The 18,819-nt window shown below is 39.6% G+C and overlaps 2 protein-coding genes across 2 annotated transcripts; both read right to left on the reverse strand.

Annotated features, from left to right (window-relative positions):
• Positions 1-603: 603 nt before the first annotated feature.
• On the reverse strand, positions 604-6,108 carry LOC148818720 (hatching enzyme 1.2-like). The gene is made up of 10 exons (XM_088936830.1): positions 6,043-6,108; positions 5,869-5,905; positions 5,180-5,230; positions 4,541-4,696; positions 4,105-4,222; positions 2,894-3,072; positions 2,253-2,334; positions 1,652-1,779; positions 1,406-1,528; positions 604-632 (listed from the first exon to the last, which is right to left on the reverse strand). The coding sequence occupies exons 1-10, from the start codon at positions 6,106-6,108 to the stop codon at positions 604-606; spliced, it is 969 nt and encodes a 322-aa protein (XP_088792956.1).
• Positions 6,109-10,856: 4,748 nt separating this feature from the next.
• Positions 10,857-17,660, reverse strand: LOC148818721 (hatching enzyme 1.2-like). Its single transcript, XM_088936388.1, has 12 exons — positions 17,595-17,660; positions 17,154-17,190; positions 16,520-16,570; positions 15,860-16,015; positions 15,519-15,636; positions 14,767-14,945; positions 14,544-14,625; positions 13,005-13,132; positions 12,710-12,841; positions 12,318-12,436; positions 11,728-11,942; positions 10,857-10,869 (listed from the first exon to the last, which is right to left on the reverse strand). The coding sequence occupies exons 1-12, from the start codon at positions 17,658-17,660 to the stop codon at positions 10,857-10,859; spliced, it is 1,296 nt and encodes a 431-aa protein (XP_088792514.1).
• Positions 17,661-18,819: the final 1,159 nt, after the last annotated feature.

Genomic DNA, 18,819 nt, shown 5'->3' on the forward strand with positions numbered 1-18,819 from the left:
AGCCGCAAATTCGTTGCATATGACTCCACACGATTAAACAACGTTTCCCAGAGATTTATACAGCCAACTACACTATACTTACTGTAGATCCTGTCGGCTATTTCTCCCCTCTCCCGCTAAAGGAACTGCCTCAAGAGGATGAGCTCCACCCCCTTCGGCACCTGCTGTACCAACGCTCCATCGAAATTATCCAGCTCCATATTTCACCATTAATGGATTATTCCCCCCTAACAATTTACTTATACTAATAATTATAATTAAGTTTAATTTTAGGGTAAAAGTAAAACCTTCAATTATAGGATTGAACTGAAATAACAAGCCTGATGTAAAATGAGCATTGCTATTTATGCTGTAAGATATTCACACTCTGCAATATAATGACAATGTTAGTACTTCAGTGCACCTGCATCCTCCTGTGGGGTTCTAGAGTGTGAGGAATTGAAAGTACGGTAAAATGAAAGATACTTGATTTGTGCATGGTTAATGTTTATTTCACAACAAGGAATATTTACACCCTACAAATATCTTTAATTCTTGGCGGTGAGTGCTGCCTGTTGTCCTGAAGCTGAGTGTGGAGCGGGGTCCTCTTCATAAGAGAGCAGGTCATTTTCTGTTCATTTCCCCAGGCTGAGCTGAAAAAGGGAACAAGAGTGAAGTAAAAACCTGGAGTTTGTCAGTCAGAGCCACTGGGTTTCACACTGAATTGACAGTGAAAGATACAAATCATGAAATGACAGAACTGTATGCATTGGTACACAGTTCCTATTGTCACAATATCATTTTCTATAGAGTGAAGATAACCTTCAGAAGTAATATCCTTTCATTTTCATATTCTGCTGAACTATCTAAACATGTGGCAATTCTTCCATTCAACTGTCAGATTCTCCTGCTGTACCCTGGGAACATGCAAATTTAATTCAGGTGTATAATCTTCAGATTTTCATCTGCTCTGATTTCATTTGAAATTATTTTTTTTGTATTACTTAAATTTCCAATGGCTATTTAAAGCATGAGCTCTACCTCCTGACCCCTGAGCCAGTACTGGGCACCCCTTAGAAATGCCCACTGTCAAGCTGGTGGACATTTGCTGTGTGCTGAGTCCACTGTGCCTTTAAGAAGCTTCAAGTCTACTGCGGGAGAAACACTGTTCCTGCACCCTGAAAGGCTCCCAGCAAGCCTATTGTCTGGTTCACACAGTTGTCTACCAGCCCACTGATTCTATGTCTAACTGCTATGCACCTTGTGTCACAGATCCCTGATAACTTCACTCTAAAGTGATAATGAAATATATGGATTTGGGGAATAATGAAATCTGTTTCAATGCCAAAAAGGTGACTAGTGTAACTGAGTATTAGAAAGCGGGCTGTGAATTCTACTGCCAAGCGTTCAGAAGAAGCAGATCTACCTGTTCCTGTGGGGGTGTTGGGCTCAATGGTGGGGCCAACAACAGGACGAGTGGCTCTTCTGGTTGTTCCAGTTGTCCTGGTTGTAGGGGTTTGGGTGGAAGCCCAGCTCTTAGATTCTCCTTCTGATGAAATGGGGGAAAAGGAACAGATTAAGCCTTGAAGGAGACAAATCCTGAAGCCCTGGTTCGGGAACTGGTATGTGAAAGGAAGGGAAACCAGTGAATGGAGTCTGAAAGGAGACTTACTGCACTCATAAAGTCTGTTGATCTTCAGGATATCCGTAGTGGTCAGCCAACTGCCCTGACCTATTTTCCTGTTGCTGTCCGGAATGGGTACCAGTGTTTTCAAACCACTGTGTTTAGCAAAAAATCCCCTGAAATGAAAAAAGTCTTTATGAGGTTTTCAGCTTTATCATGGATCAATGTTTTTGATTGTAAACAGCTCAATGTAACACTAGTGGAACAAGTGGAACCATGTTTTCCTTTCTGAGAAATACCCAAAAGACGAGAATATTCAAATCAGTTGAGATTATTTTTTAGAGACTGTGTGCATGTAAAGTACTTACTGTTACACTGTGGAAGAGAATATGCTGGTCTCCTTTCAGAAAAGGATCATAAGATCTAAACATACAAAACAAAGGAAAACTCTCCCTATAGAAAGAATGCAAGATCAGTAAAGGCTCCTGGTGAATATGACAGATGTTGTAAAGACATTTAATCATTGATCACATTCAGCTTTTACGCTGCCTGTTTTCTTCAACACAGGAAGCTTTCTGCACATTCTGAATAACATGCGAGATTCCTTCATCTCGTTTCCCGATGAGAAGATACTGAACATTTCACTCACGGTTTGTAATGAAGAATTGAGTCATAGTCATAAGGAGTGCCCAGGTTATTGGTGACTCTTTTTACAAACTGATCTTCGAAACCTTGTAAAACAGAAAAGCATTTAGTTTGCAGTAGGTTACAGCCACTCAACGGGTCAGGGTTTTATTTGGTTTGAAGTCTAAGGCTCCACAGGTCCAAAGAGAAAACTGGTCAGAGGACAGCAGATTTGAATGTTGCTCCTTTGTTTCAAGACACAGCTTTGTTTTCATCCTCACTAGTCAAGATTATGTTGCCAACAGACAACAGTTTCAGTTTTCCAACTCAAGAAAACAAGAACCAGAGAGGGATGTGTCTGCAAATATATCTGGATTCAGAGGTTTATATCAAAATTACAACATGAATTAAAAGAGAAGCTCAAAATTATGTTCAACCTCAATATGTCTGGTCCAATCCAATACCAAGCCAATATAATCTGGGTACAGTCTTTGTAGTGCTGCAGAAAGCATATGTCATAACATGTTTTTCCTGAGTAAATTCTAAAGTAGCTAGGCTAGCTAACTTTACTTAAGGAATATTGCTCCTATTACATCTTTTATGCACAAATTAGCTTCTTCAATTATCTTCCTGAGTAACTGTTCCCTGACAGTAAGTGCTCCACACCTGGCTTGATATTATCCCACAGGACCTTGATGTAGCTGTCTCTGTCGCCCCGGTTGTGCTCATGGTGGAAGCCCAGGGCGTGCATCACCTCATGGCTGATGATGTTTTTCTGCACACAGCCAGTCCTGGACAGTGAGATGTCCTGTTTCCCTCCTTTGCGGCCAAAGAAAGACCAACAGCTTCCAAACCAAAGACACACAGCAGACCAGAAATCAGTGTTTTGCAACATGAAAAGAGCACGTAAGCTCCTGTGCCCATCTGGATCCTCTGTTAGATCACTGGTCCCACAGCGGTGACACAAAATAGCAGCAGATCTCATTTGATAGTAACGTACCAGAAAAACATGTTTATTAAATGACTTCTTAGAAATTTCCAGAAATAGATGCTCTGAATATTTGTATCCTTGCACTTCCTGAAGATAAGATTCTACACCACTTTTTGGGTTTTGTGGTCTCAGGACAATAGTTAGACTTTTATATTATAATGGATTTTGTTCAATACTCTGCAGTGCAAGAACCTTCAACCTCTTATACAGGTTATTGTATATTATGAGCATCATCAGTTTTATCAATACCTTTACTTAGTTTTGGGGAGAAGACACCAAGCTTGTCATTCAACAATCTCTAATTCACATTGATCAGAATCATTAAAAAAATCATGGTACTCTACATCAGTTTATCAATCATGAAACACTACACTGGCCGATCCACTACATCTTCCGTAACATATTGAAGTCTTTTTCAGGTGTTAACATTTATCGCTTACTACAGCTCAAGATTTGTATTACAAAATACAGACCATCCAGAATCAACATTTAGCTTAAAAAGAAATAGCTACAAAATCACTATATGCATAAAAAATTAAATCAAGAACTAACTGAAAATAATTTAAACAGTTTAAAAAGTACATTTATCCTGCAGATAAACATTTTGTGTCTAGAGGTATAGCTGAATTTATAGGTTTAGATCATTACTTGTGTATGAACCACAAAGGACTTTGCTAAGAAAATGCCTGAAATTGCACTGTCTTAACGAACAGAGTGAAGGCTATATGCATTTTCCCACTTGTAGGGATATTTCCCTGTTCAGAAAGGTTGGGCAAATGTTTTTTTTAAAAACGTCTGAAGTAAATTTTGGAGTTCCAACCTCAGAACCACCTTCTCTGCTCTGCTGTGAGTTTGACTAAAGGATTCTGTATAATATTGAACTCACCCATCGAGGGAGCGGAAGTTTAAGTAATCTCTCTCTCTGGATCGGGGAGTGAAGATGATACAGGTGACAGTGGAGATCGCAGACAGGGCTCGATCGATCTGTACTCTTTGCGGAACAGCTGGAGAATAAAAGGAAAAAACTATTCCCGGTCATAATTTTGCCTTTGCAAGAATCAAAAGATGTTTGATTGATGTTTGACTGTACTAATGTCACTCTACATAGTCATATTTCAGATTAATAACTAACACAAAAAGGTGTAAAGCTCTTTTGAAACAGGATTCAAACTTGACAGCACATGTGGTGGAAGTTTTTGTTTACTTTTGTGTTGTGCACTTTCTGTTTATTTTGAATCCAACATAACAAACCCTCAATTTTCTGTAACATACTACAAGGAAGAGCTTGGGATTGACATATACAGAGGTGAAGGTGTACTCACAGAATTCTGGGTCTATTACGTATGGTATGTACACAGCTCCATCAGAGGACTTGGGCCAGAAGCACTGTCGACCCCTGGGACAGATCAGAGCGCTCCTCTGGTTGGAGTAGGCAATATCTGTAAATCTGATGGAGTGGCTTGATGTGAAGGGCATTGCTGGAACAAAAACAGAAGGAAGAGTCCATTAAATTCTCTCAATTTAATTAGAGACTGAGGTTTCCTGTCATGAGACATGTAGACCGTTCCTTTGAAGCTGAAGAAAGTGAGCTATAATATGATCATTTATACACAACTGAAGTGCTACCAGACTGAGTCTAAGTAAAAGTACCCAAGATGAGATGCTCGTACTGAAGGTTAACCAGTAAATTTAAATGTGCATAATAATCTGTGGCAGGTGTTTTAAAGTCACATATCCCTGAACGTCTACCATCTAAAGTATCATTTAATTAGTACATCCAATAAATCACTTTAGCATTGACATGAAGTTTTTCACTTCATCTTAAGTTATGGGGCAGCATTAAAAACTTCTTTCTTATTAAGTGGACAATATTCTAAAGTGGAGACTGTCTCTTAAAACTACTTGCTTCATCCTGTCCTTCTGGGAGGCCAGCTGACACTTGAATAATGAATGACACTTACTTTCCACAGAGTTGACATTAATAATCACTTCCATGGCAGAAACTTCATCACCTGAGACAACAGGGCACAAAAACATTAGTTTATTCCGAAGAGGTGGAGTGTAGAGAAATTGTTTGGAGTAAAGTGCAATACGCTTGAGAATACCAGCTTGAATGCTGTAGGTTAAGTCAGCTCAGACATGATCTTGTCAGTCTGTTATACAGTGTGAACCATCACAACAAGAGCGACAAAACCCACCAGGCAGAGAGGGGAGAATTTGTCACTTTTTAGTATGTATTACTTTAATCAATATGTCATTTTTTTTCTTTCTATTTATGGACCCCAAACTGGAAACAATTTTGATCAATCCAGGTCAGCACTGCTATCCTCATCACTAACAAAGGTTTATACTGTACATGGTTTCTCTTTTATTGAAACGTACTGTACATTTGGGCAGTTTTCACACTAACCTAGTGTGAACACAAGAGCTCACAGATGCAGATTCCTAACACTAACAGTACACAACCCTATCACATACCCTAATATACCCTTGATACTCAATTAATGAATGTTCCCCAACTTATGCAAGGACAGCGGCAATAGACTATTTTATGTGTTTAAGTATGTTTAGCTCATCACAGGCCTGTAGTTCACTTATCTTTGTTGTTTTTTTCTCATTTGTCCTCTTTCTCTAAGACATTGTCACTCACCACCTTTATCCTCTGTTGTTTGGACTCTCTCTGTAACCTAAAAGACATTACAAAACAAATAAGAGATGAGTATCATGTCTTTTACAAAGTCTCCAATATCCCAATAACAGGAGCAATACTTCAACATGATTGGGGAAGGACTTACATTTAAAATTCCCAAGTAGCACCACTTACCAGCACTGGAGAGGCAGAAATCTGGAAAACTGGGAGAAGGACAATGATCCAGGCGAGGAGCTCCATGTCTGAGCGGATCTGAGCAGCAGTGAAGGTGCTGGGATGAGAGTTCAGCAGCAGTCTGGCTGGAGGTGAAAGCTGGAGGTGTCCAGTGTCCCAGGGTGAGAAGTGAAAGCCCTTATATAACCTCAGAGAGCCCCAGTTGCGTCACCTCTGGCTTTTGTGCCTGGGAATGGGAATACTGACCTGGTAGGAAAAACAGGAATGGTTAAAACATGTAGGAATGCAGGCAGGCGACAAGAGCAAGAGTGTCAATTCTGAATTCGCACCACAGTCCGCCACCCAGTTCTGAAAGATCGACCATGGATCCTTTCACAGCTCTGGAGAAATGTGATTTGGGTTCCATCTCCAAATATGAAGCCTGTAAAAAATACAGTGGTGGCTACAACAAACTTCTCAATGTGCAGGATTTGATGTCCATTTAATGTGGAATCCGTAATATTCCACTGTAATCCATGTAGATTTACTTTCATGTCAATGATAACTCAAGTATTCGCAAGCATTTTATTAGAAGAATAGTTAAGAATCTTAAATGGAAACAAGTACAAAAACATAATGTTCCATATATTCTATTCAGATATTTAGATTTAAATATTTTCTATTTTAAAAACTAAACAAGACATCTCTCCTTAAAAGGCAGTTATCACCTATAACATCTTTACCAGATGCCAGACTGGTTAATAGTGTACTTTCCCTCTTGGTACAGTATGATATTTAATATTGATGCAATACAACACAACAATTCTAACAAATTCCAAGGAATTACAATGATCACAAGCACATTTTTCATGCAGAATTAAGACTTCACCTATGAAGACAATGGTGGTATATTACAGAGCATAATAAATAATGTAGGACATCAAAATGGCCAACAAAGCACATGGAAAAGTAAGGGGGGAGGAAAAAGAGGAAACTGTGGCTTCATTTACTTCACACATTCAGTATCTGAATGGCCTCTCAATATCTGCCCTTCCATGTGCGTATCACTGAGTGTGAGATTCCTCAGTTATTTTTTACTTGTGTCTATTACTAAACTGCCAACAAGAAGTGGCACAACATGGTCCTCTTTTAATCTTAGCCTTTCTTATTTTTTGGACAGAGATCTTGTGAGCAAGGTGCAATATACACCTAAGAGCCTTAATATCACTCTTCCTGGAGAGCCATGGGGAAGAGCAGTGCGTGGGAAGAGAATGAGCTGTAGTGTCGCCACTGTTTTCTCTTTATCCTCCAGATCCAGCTGTAATAACCAGCCGAGCTGTAACTGTGGATGAAGAGACCAGATTCAAACCCTCCTGTGCAGTTTGACCTCCATCAGATAGTACCTGGGAGCAGTTGGGCGGTGCAGTCAGTGTAAACAGTCTTCTTCAAAAGAGCTGTTTGTAAACCTCAATTATAGACAATCACAAAGCTCCAGCTGGAGAGACCTGTCCCACTGTACACAAAGCATTCTTATGTGAAAGAAAATACCATCTTTATCACAATGTGTTTTTGTGTTGTAGGAAAAACAATTTATTATTCTGAAGATCTGAGCTCCCACTGTGCAAGTTAATTAACATAACGGTTACGAAACTGTTGTGAAGTTCCGTGAAAAAATTGTTTTGAACCGCGCACCTGGTCCTCCTTCCTGCAAAGGAGGGAGTTCTCATCTATTGCGTGTGGGACATGTCTGAAACTCTCAAGACTACACTCTGATCCTCCTAGAAGACAACTTCTCTAATGGGTTTCAGACAAGATGTCTATTCTGTAAGGTTTGTCAGGCAGGAAATCACCATGTTAGAAGTTGCAGTCTATGTAAACTGATGGTAATTCTCCTCAAAACAAAATCATTCACATCTCAACTACAGTGGGTCAAAATCTTACATTTGTGTTAATTTTCAGCAGCCTACTTGAGAGAAGTCCCAAAGCCTGTGCTAGATCCCAAAAATAAAATAATCATTGTTCTCTGAGTGAGGTTTTTTTTGTTCAATACAATTTTTAAACATTGAGTTAATCGGTTTTGTATGTTGCTCACATCGATTTGTAAAAACAACCTTCTGGCATAAATGAGTACACAAATAAGTAACTTTTGAAAAATGCATTAGCCAAAAAACGTAATGCTTAAATAGTATCCTTTCATATGTTGCTGGAAGATCAAATGTTGAGTTCAGAGTCTGAGTCTGAATCTGAGTTCAGTAATCTTGGAAAATGAACATGAGTCCTTATTACTTGATCACAACAATTTCATGTCTTTGTGTGCAAAAATATCAAACTAAGTTGATCTAGTTTTACTAACTTTGCATAATGCTTTCCCTGAAATATAGTTTTATATATGAAGTATAACCATGTTACTGAAAAAAGTGTTTACTGTTCTGGTATAAATCAACATCTTTTATTGACTGAAATGAGTCTCTAATATGGTTTCGCCCACAAACATCATAAGTGTTGTAAACGTCTCCTCATGTCCTGCTCTTTAACTGTTCAAGCAAGGTGGATTAACTTGTTTGAGAGAAGATAAAAGTTAGGCCTTAGTTTAGACAGATTCTCTACCGTCACTGATGTTCATGCTATCAAACTGATTAAATAACTGAGAAGATTTGCACAAATGATTTGCCAGGCTCATTAGTCATTTAAATGCAGGAAACTAAAACAAACTGACACAAAAAATGAGGATGGATTCTTTTTGTTGGTTTTAACTAAAGGGTATGTAATTTCATCACAATCTCAATACAAACACAATATTTTAAAAATTATTTCCCAGTCAGTTTTAGCCTTTACCTGAAGTTATAGAGAACCTTTAAAGTCCTGTTCTCTCTGAATGCTGTGGAACTATGTGTCCAAGTGGCTGCCTTGCTTTCTCACTGCATGAGGACTGACCCTGAAACAACCCCATGCTTAGACCAGGTGCAGCCAATTAGCCATTTGACACCTGAGAAGAATTAACGACTGTCCTCAGCACTGAGTTCAATGATTCCTCAAGGCAGCTCCTTCATCAGCATTGAGATGTAGAAATCCATCCTAGTTTCGTAAATTGAGAGCTAAATGTAAAAAAAATCTAATAACCAAGTATGTAAGGAGAAGATACAGTATTTGTTTTGAGTGAAATACTTTAAATTTCAGCAGCATCATAAAGAGGCATGTAGCTCATCCTTAGGTCCAGAAGAGGGCGCCATTCTCTACTCAGGTTTTCCTCTCTGTTTTAGTCAGCCCTGGCTTTCATTTGCAGTATCAAGCGAGCAATGGCTCTTTGGGAAGTCCTAACCCTACACAGGCCATGTTCATTCCTGAAGGATTATACATTTGCAGGTCAGGAAGAGGAGCTCTAGCCTACATTTTGATTCAATAAGGGAAGGAAGATATTAATAGCCTGTTCAAAATGGTTCCAAAAGACGCAGACTAGGGTCTGTCAGACTAAGACACAGCCAGGCTTTCACTTCCCTTTGTTAGGAGAGTGTAGTAAGTGTAACTGTGGAGCTGATTGAGTTAGGAGCTGCAGATCAGTGACAGGTGAACAGAGTAGCCTTTGGGGACACAGGGAAGAGTCTCTCCAGTGAGCACAGAGTATGTGATGGCTGTGCCAGTGTGTAAGTGTTCTGGGTGTGTCTGGTACTCTTGGAGAGAAACTGTCTGGATGACAGGTGAAGTACTGGACAGGGCACTCGAGAGGCTTGGCTTTAGTCCTGAAAACCTCACCAGATCTAGGAAGGAATCTTTATATTTCACAAACATCTGCCCACAGATTCTACTTCTTTATCCCTTGGTGGTGAATATTTGAATATGGAGTTTGCTGAAGAAAGGGTAGATTAAAATCATGTAGCAACCAATTGAGGTGCTGATGCTTTAAATATCTCCAGTGCTGGAAAATTGTAGCACGACTGTACAAAACCATTGATAATCATAAAAATGTACTTTGACACTCACATTTCTGCACCAATGTGAAAGTATTCAAAAATTTAGAACAGGTCGTCACATAACTCACAGAGGAATATTCTACATTGATGTTTCTTGGCCTAAACATACTGTATTCGTTTATCCCAGTAACATTTACGCACAGATGCATCATTCAGCACTTCGCTCAGCAGTTCTCCAGCTGCACCAGCGAGATTAAAGACGGCATGAATTCCAGTGGAGAGCTTTGAGTGTCCTCACACAGCTACTGTCCTGGGTGTTTGATTCCTGACGGGGTCGCCTTCTTTAGCAGGAGGATTTGTTTGCCATTTTAAATGTACTTTATAGCCAATAGCGTAGTCAGGGGAGACTCCATTAATTAAACCATATTTTCCCTTTCAAAAATAAATGTTTTGAAACAGTTCATGTAAAGCTTTAAGTGTGTATATAGAGAGAGTTTATAAGGACCTCTAGGTCTATGAGGGGTGTTTCTTCCAGGGTCAGGCACTCAGAACAAATAAATGTTGAATGAGCTCCATACCTAATTCTCACCAGTAGGTGGTGTACTCACAGCCAGTGCCGTTAGAAGCCTTTAGACTGTATGCTCTCAGATGATCGCACCGTGTGCAGCTCATTCATACTCACACCCATGATGGAGGCTAACAATCAAGACCTGCTGCTGTGTTTCTACCATCGTGTGACAGGACCGCTGGACAGGGAGCGCCAAGAATGGAAGTTGTTCAAGACTACAAGTGCAGGAATTATTTTGTTTTTATTGCAAAACATGACATTTTCACAGTGTTCAAACTGGTCTGTAATCTTCAATGTTGCACCACAGTGGGCTGTGTAAGAGTCCTCTTCATAGAAGAGCTGGCCGCTTCGTATTCACTTCACCAAAGTGACCTGAAAGAAGCCCCAGAGGCACAATTAGAGCCTGAACAACTGAACACCTTGATTCACGTACAACTCATTTAAAAGAAGGGACAGAATTTGAGCTTCTATAGAGTGATGGTAAAACATTGTTCTTTTGGGTCGTGAGCAAGTCTTTTGGAACTTTTTCATAGTTTTGGTATTTTTTCATGTTTCCATTATATCTTCATTTTACTGACGGATCAATAATCTAGGTTAATAACATCATAGATTCCTATCTATAGAGAATTTGTCTCTATAGATTTTCATTGTAGTTGAATCGTTTTGGTCAAAATATTTATTTAGAATTGTTAATTGCTGGCTCAGGGGTTACGAGTAGAGACCCAGTGGCTCAGAGGGGTTGTGTCCGACTCCTCTGAGAGTCCCACTGTCAGGCTGCTGTACTATTTGACATGTGGAGAGTCCGCAGTGCCTCAGAAGATCTTCCAGTCCACTGACTAAAGCAGAAATGGTCCTGTGTGCTAAAAGGCAGATGGCAAGCTGTAGAGGGTTCTGATTAGTAGCAGGCTGAGGCTACTCAAGTGATTCAAGCCAAGAGATGCCTCAGAGACATGTGACCAGTTGTGGATCACTGCATATACAGCCCCGCTAATTGTCTGGAGTGAAGTGGTCAAAATCTATTCTAACAGCCTCTATTATACAAGCTGATCAGAGCTATCTACCTGAACTCTTCACTGCTTCATCTTCTCTGTTCCCAGCTCAATTAGTCAAACTTGCCATCAGGTGAAGATTAGGCATATAAAAGATGCATGTCCATGATCTTTAAGGCCCATGACTCAGATTCACAGTATATTTTACACTTCTATGGCTCTTTCTTGTGATTTGCCTTACCTGAATGACATGCTGAAGCCCCTGTTGTTGACAGACCCATCGGTATGGAACTCGATCACAAGAATGGGGCCGAAAGACAGGATAGGAGCAGGTGTACTGGAGCCACAGAGCTTTGGCCCAATAAAGGTTTTAAACTTGACATCGTATATAGAAATGTAGTCAGATGTGCAGCTCTCAGAGTCTTGTATGTCCATCATCTCAAAGGATAATGAGATCTAGATTTATAAATAAAAAGGAAAAGAAATCTCATTTTTTTGTGCTGAGAGTCTTGTTAAAGGGAAAAAAACACACAGTACAGACATTTCACTGGAAAGAATCACAAGCTCTTTTCAGGACGTGGAAAACGGTAGTTAAGGTTTATCCTAAATATTAAAGTGGGTTAGGATGAAAGCACAATTAGTCCAGCAAGAGTCTAATAACCCCATTCCATGAAATGTTCTTACATTTACAGCCTTAATAATAGTTTACTTGTTGAATTTGAATAAATTTGAGTTTTTCCAGGTTTTATGAATGAAATGAAGACCAAACAGGCAGAATACATCAGGTTTTATTAACGGTATAAAACTCACATACTAAAGAGTAACACTTACCGGTGACTCTGCTTCTATGCGCCACAGGCAGTTTTCGTTGTTGGGGTACACATTAGGGTAGTTAGTAGAATAAATCTTCCCTGTGTCTTCTGATGAGACCCTGACAGTCATTCCACAACCTGAAAAAAGTTCAAATGAACAAAGAATCAGAGTGGAGACAGAACTGTATTGATTTAAAAACCTTGTTACCTAGCAGGTAAGTCATGATGGGCTTCTGGGAAAAAAGATGACTAGAAAGAGAGCTCATTCAGTCTAACAACTTCACATTCACCACAGATGCTAAAACAAACATACTGGTCAGGCTTGGGGACTCATTCCTGCCCGGATATGACTTGAGGGGGGAATGGGTCCTGTGTCTTTTTGTTGGAATTCCTCTGAATAAATGAATTTACCTATCCTTGTGTCCTTGTTAGGATCAAAGATAGGACCAACAACAGGAGGAGGGACTCCTCTGGTCGTTGTAGTTGTTGCCGTAGTCGTAGTTGTAGGTGTTTTAGTCAATGTCTGCTTCTTCGATTCTCCATCTAATCAAATGGAATAAAAGAACAGTAAACCACAGCCTGATTGCTCAGAAAAGACATGTTTACGCTGATGTGGAAGAATCTCGGAGACTTGCAGGTCTAGAGCAGTATTAGTGTGGCAGGTCAAAGGCAGAGAGAGTACAGCATGAGTCTGAAAGAGGCTCACTGCAGTCGTAGAGTCTGTTGATCTTCAGGACGTCGATGCCAGTCAGCCAGCTGCCCATCCCGATTTGTCTTGTGCTGTCAGGAAAGGGCACCAGTGTTTGCAGACCATATTGTTTAGCAAAAGCATTCCTGCAAAGAAAAATAATTCAGTTGTTTGTCTATACATTGATCACATTTTTAAATTCTGATGAGGAAATATCAATAATCAATACTAATGTTAGTGGCAAATTAACCACATGCTTTTACAAGCAATACCCCAAAATAAGAAATGACAAGGTAATTCCATTAAATTGTTATTTATCCAATAGTTTATACCTCTTTATGAGCTTATTAAAGAAAAGAGTTTTGGATTTCTAAAACAAAATAGGACCAGTAATACTAACTCAAATGGCTCTGGGTGTAGTGCTTACAGCCACATTATGAAAAATGTAAGACAGGACAGTTTAATTTGTGAAACTAAACGGATGATGTCAACACACATGAAATGAAAAGGAAAGAAGTGACGATACTATCAATAAAGACACGCCTGGTGTTACGACCCCAAGTGTCTTGGGTAAAGGGGTGTAACATTTAGGATAATTCTTTTGGAAGCAGGGGGGGCTTTGGTGAGGGACTAGGAAGTGTGAAAACAAGGGTAAGGAACTAGAGTGGTGCCAAAGGAAAGAAAATAACAAACAAAATGGAGCTGGCTAGGACAGTGAGGGAAAGCTAATCTGACTACAAAAGAAAACCCGAAACACATGGTCTTCGGCATCTTCAACACCCTAGCTAACCTGCAATGACTACCCAAAACCATACAAGACAAATGTCACTCACCCGTACTGAACTGGTGTTACTAATACAAAGTCAATTAAGTGTGTAAAGTGTACCCAACAACCTAAACTAACCTTATACACAAAAGTTCACACAAAACCACAAATGAACTGGGAATACAAATAAGGGAGAACAAGAGTAATCAACAGGAACAGGGTACAAAAGAACACAAAAGTTGAACATGTGACACGTTAGGGCAAAGTAATGGCAAAACAAGGATAAACACACAAACAAACGAAAGTACAAAGAAACTAACAGAATCCAACAAAACAAAGCCGAAGCTATACAAAAATACACACACACAAAGCAAACCGCCGAAGCAAAATGAAGCAAAATGAAGCAAAATGAAGCAAAATGAAGCAAAATGAAGCAAAATGAAGCAAAATGAAGCAAAGCAAAACCAAACAGGACCGAAGTCAAACAAAAGGCCTCTCCTTCAAGAAAACCTCCATGTTTTATAGTAAATAAGATGCACTCTGATTGGCTGAGAAGCTGATTGATCATGATGTCATACGGAACAGTGGTGTAATGGTGGGCCAATGGGGGAGGGAGAACAATCAAGGGTCAGCAGTGTGGAACATAAAAAAAACACACAGACCACACACTGGGACGTAACACCTGGTAAAAGATTCTCTAAAGACTACCACACTCAGCTCTAGAGCTGCTTTTGCATATTCATATTCCTTGATCTTACTTATGACAGATAATACTGAAATATGTATCTTACTTATTGTAGTGAAGAATTGAATTGTAGTCATACAGAGTACCAAGGTTGTTGGTGTCAGTTTTTACAAACTGGTCTTCTTCACCTATAGGAACAGCAAAAAATAATTAATTTAAATTAAAATATTTCCATATTTTATCCTATATTATGGGAACAAATTCACTCAAAGTTCTCCTTTTGACTTCTGTCTCTGAGTAACTGTTCCCTGACAGTAAGTGCTCCACACCTGGCTTGATATTATCCCACAGGACCTTGATGTAGCTGTCTCTGTCGCTCCGGTTGTGCTCATGGATGAAGCCTAGGGCGTGCATCACCTCATGGCTGATGATGTTTTTCTGCATGCAGCCAGTCCTGGACAGTGAGATGTCCTGTTGCCCTCCTCCACGGCCAAAGAAAGACCAGCAGCTTCAAGACCAAGAACACAAACCAGGCAGAAATAAATGCTGTGCAACAAGAACAGATCAAGTACAACTGATGTGAGCGTCTGTGTCCTCTGATAGACTGGCATCTCGTCCAAGGTGTACCCTGCCTTGCCCCACCGCTGGCCAGGACAGGCTTCGGCTCCCCTGTGACACTGAATTGGATCAAGCTTTAGAAAATGGACGGACAGATAAACTAAAAGCCGGATGAATGTAGTGCAACAAATGTCGGTTTTGCACAGTTGTGACTGACTGTAAGCAATGTACTGTATGTTGTAAAAAGTATTCGCACTGCAGTGCTTCTAAAGGTGTAGTTTGTTGCAGATAAATGGAAGTAGATTAAAGTAGGTTAATGTACGAAATGTACAAAGCTGATTGTTTCGCACTTTCAGGTGTTTTACTAAACTCTTGCCATTTCTTGGTTTAAATGAGGGTTCTTAATTAATGGTTCAAACATGACTTAAGCGAGCATTTCTGGATTAAATGCTGGCACTCAGCTCTCAAAGCAAAGTTCCCTGCAGGGATCCTGGAGTTAAATTCAGTATAATATTGAACTCACCCATCGAGAGAGCGGAAGTTTAAGTAATCTGTCTCACTGGATCGGGGAGTGAAGACGATACAGCTGACAGTGGAGATCGCAGACAGGGCTTGAATGATCTGAACTCTTTCGGGATCAGCTATAGATGAGAAAAAAACATCCAATTACATTTCTGATTCAGAAGGAGACAATTTCTTCTTTGATTCTATGTCATTGTACGTGCTCATACATCAGACGTACTCAAACAAAACATCAGCGTACTCTAAGTTTGAAACTTAGTAGGAGAGCTTATATCTTTCTGCAGCTTCAGAATGGAAAGGTTAATAGAGATTAATATGCACTAAAGTAAAAGATTTACTCACAGTATTCGTAGCCTATCACATATGGTATGTACACCACACCATCGGAGGACTTGGGCCAGAAGCACTGTCCACTGCCAGGACAGATCAGACCGTTCCTCTGGTTGGAGTAGGCCATATCCGTAAATCTGATGGAGCGGCTTGTTGTAAAAGGTATTGCTGGAACAAACAAGGAAAATTAAGAAACTATTGCTCAAATCCTTTCAATTCAGTCATCAGAAATAAAGCGTTATTCTTTTCACCAACAGAAATGTTGTTACTCTAAGGGATTAAGCATTCACAATTCCACTACACTTTCAGACAGAAGGACTTTTTAATTATGATGCTCGATTGGAATATACAGTTAGAAGGCATCGGAACCACTTATTTATATATTTTAATTGTTGAGGTTCACTCTATTAAATGTTATCATTCTGATTATCACAAACTTTTCTCTTGTCTTGAGACATTGACTCTAACTCAAATTTAAGTTTTATTGTAGGATTGTTTCAATTATTATATTATACTTTTTATAGTGCAGCTATCATGTGACTTTAGCATAGGTTTGATTTTCATTTTAAACTTTTGCAATCTCTACTCTACCGAGTCCAGGTGTCAGTCCTCGACAAACATAAAGTTAAAGTAAACCAACTGCTTCGTCCAGTTCATTCAGGAGACACTTACTTTCCACAGCATTGACGTTGATGATGGCTTCCAATGCAGATCCTTCACCAGCTGGAAAAAGGCCACAAACAACTTATTCCAGCTACCAAATATTGGATTACATAGAAAATAACGATGTGTAAATGGAAATGATAATACATCAACCAGTTCTTGTATTAAGTACTGGAACACACCCCAGAATATCAGTTTGAACAATTTTATCTCAGCTTCAGAAGTTACGAATTGGAAGAACACTTAAATGCCCAGAGGTATTTGTTTGGTTTTTGTTCTCAATTTTTTAAATTTTCATCGACATCTACTGTAGATGCCATTATTAATCCCAATCACAGTAAAAGGTGGGTCATCTTTCACACTGTGAACCTACGGCCGTTCTGCTCACAGTCAGCCAGTGTCGCTGCTCACAGTGAACCCAGACAACTGACTCCCTGCTCACCAGGACTCAGCATGAGCTCCTGCAAACCCAGGACACTCTTTTCAACAAGGCGCTTTCCTTGCTTATGCAAAGACTGCAGCAGCAGAATAGGATCACATTTTGTTTCAGACAAATTTTAAATAGTTTTTGCTCACATTGGCCTGTCTCACTTGTCTTTTAATTTATTTGCCCATTCTCTCACAAACAGACTGGGTCACTCACCAGTTTTATCACTTATTGCTTCTGCTCTGTCTGTAACCTGAGAGAGAATACACATTCACAACCGTGAATTACTCATGAATATCATTTTCATAATCAAGAACATTCGTCAGATAGATATTTGTAAATTGCAGCACCTCTGTTTGGCTTCACAAGCTCAACGGTGTTTTAGTTTGATTTTATTTTACAGCTGTAATCTCACAAACAATCACTTTTTAGACAATAAGCCTTCATGAAGTACTTACAATAATTCCAGTTTTAGAATTTGTTTTACTGTAAATACTGAAGTTCACCATTTCAGTTGCCACAATTACCACGGAGCTTAATAATTCAGTATGTGTGGTTTTCAAACATCAATGTACTGTAGATGGTATCATAATAGAAGCCATAATAAAACTTGAAAAATGAAAAGGTTTTACTTATTTCAAGAGCAACTGAGCTTACTGGCAGTGGAGAGGCAGAAATCTGGAAAACTGGGAGAATGACAATGATCCAGGCGAGGAGCTCCATGTCTGAGCGGATCTGAGCAGCAGTGAAGGTGCTGGGATGAGAGTTCAGCAGCAGTCTGGCTGGAGGTGAGAGCTGGAGGTGTCCAGTGTCCCAGGGTGAGAAGTGAAAGCCCTTATAGAGCCCCAGAGAGCCCCAGTTGCGTCACCTCTGGCTTTTGTGCCTGGGAATGGGAATACTGACCTGGTAGGAAAAACAGGAATGGTTAATTGATGAGATGCAGGAATGCAGGCTTGTCACTTTGTAATGCCAGTCCAGAATGCAAGCTCTTCCCTATCCAAATCACAACCCAACTCATCCTTTACCATTACTATGTAAAGTTCCAAATCAATTAATGTTTTAGACTTGGGTATCAGCATACTAATGTACAGATAGCAACACACAAGTGCAAGATGGCTGCCTTATTTTGAAAAATATTGTAGTAATACTGAAAAAATGTTTTTTTAGAAATCTTTGTGAGTCTGAGAACTTGAAGAAGGGACATGGTTGGTGGGCTTGATGTTAAAGCTGCAAGAAAATTGAACATCCTTTACTGTGTTGACTTACCCATAAACATTCACAAGCACTTTATCCCAAGACACCAATATCACACTGACAACATGACACCATGTATATCCACAGCCACACACCTCCATTAAAAGGCAATCAGCAGTTACTGCACTAAAAACCACATTAGCAAAAAATGTTCATAGCTGTCTCCGTATGGGATAATTTATTACTGTTGGCATGTTTTTTAAATGTTGTGAATTTTATATAGCATATAAATCTCCTATCTGTTAAATACAGAATTATCATTATGTCACCATAACAATTTGAAGATTGGTAAACACTAGTAATAGAGCATTATACAATCTTGGTCTCCAGGCTTAAAACTGCAGCTCTGTATTCAGTCAAGAGAAGAGGAGCCAGATAAATACCGGGCTTAAAGCAGTGTCCTATGCTGACTAAGAGCTGACTTGGTCTTTAACAGGGATTACGAGGGACCTGATAGACATTCAGACTCCTCAAAGGAACTGACCGTCACAAGTACACTTACACCTGAGAACAGATAGACCTTCTTCTTTCTTTCTGCTTTTCTTCTTTTTATTCTTCTTTGGTTTTGGATCACTGTCTTGCTGCCCAGTGAGTTCGGAGGCCTGCTTTTTGACCTGGGCAGACAAGA

The sequence above is a fragment of the Atractosteus spatula genome, chromosome 18 (genome assembly GCF_055471065.1).
Source record: "Atractosteus spatula isolate fAtrSpa1 chromosome 18, fAtrSpa1.hap1, whole genome shotgun sequence".
NCBI classification, from domain to species: domain Eukaryota; kingdom Metazoa; phylum Chordata; class Actinopteri; order Semionotiformes; family Lepisosteidae; genus Atractosteus; species Atractosteus spatula.

Coding starts and splice junctions, on each gene's coding strand:
- LOC148818720 (XM_088936830.1), bottom strand. CDS start 6,108: ATGGAGCTCCTCGCCTGGATCATTGTCCTTCTCCCAGTTTTCCAGATT. Junction 4,223..4,540: donor CGTAATAGACCCAGAATTCT/GTGAGTACACCT, acceptor TTTATTCTCCAG/CTGTTCCGCAAAGAGTACAG. Junction 1,780..2,252: donor TCAATTCTTCATTACAAACC/GTGAGTGAAATG, acceptor TTTTCATTTCAG/GGGATTTTTTGCTAAACACA.
- LOC148818721 (XM_088936388.1), bottom strand. CDS start 17,660: ATGGAGCTCCTCGCCTGGATCATTGTCATTCTCCCAGTTTTCCAGATT. Junction 12,437..12,709: donor TAACAAGGACACAAGGATAG/GTAAATTCATTT, acceptor AACTTTTTTCAG/GTTGTGGAATGACTGTCAGG. Junction 11,943..12,317: donor GCATAGAAGCAGAGTCACCG/GTAAGTGTTACT, acceptor TTATAAATCTAG/ATCTCATTATCCTTTGAGAT.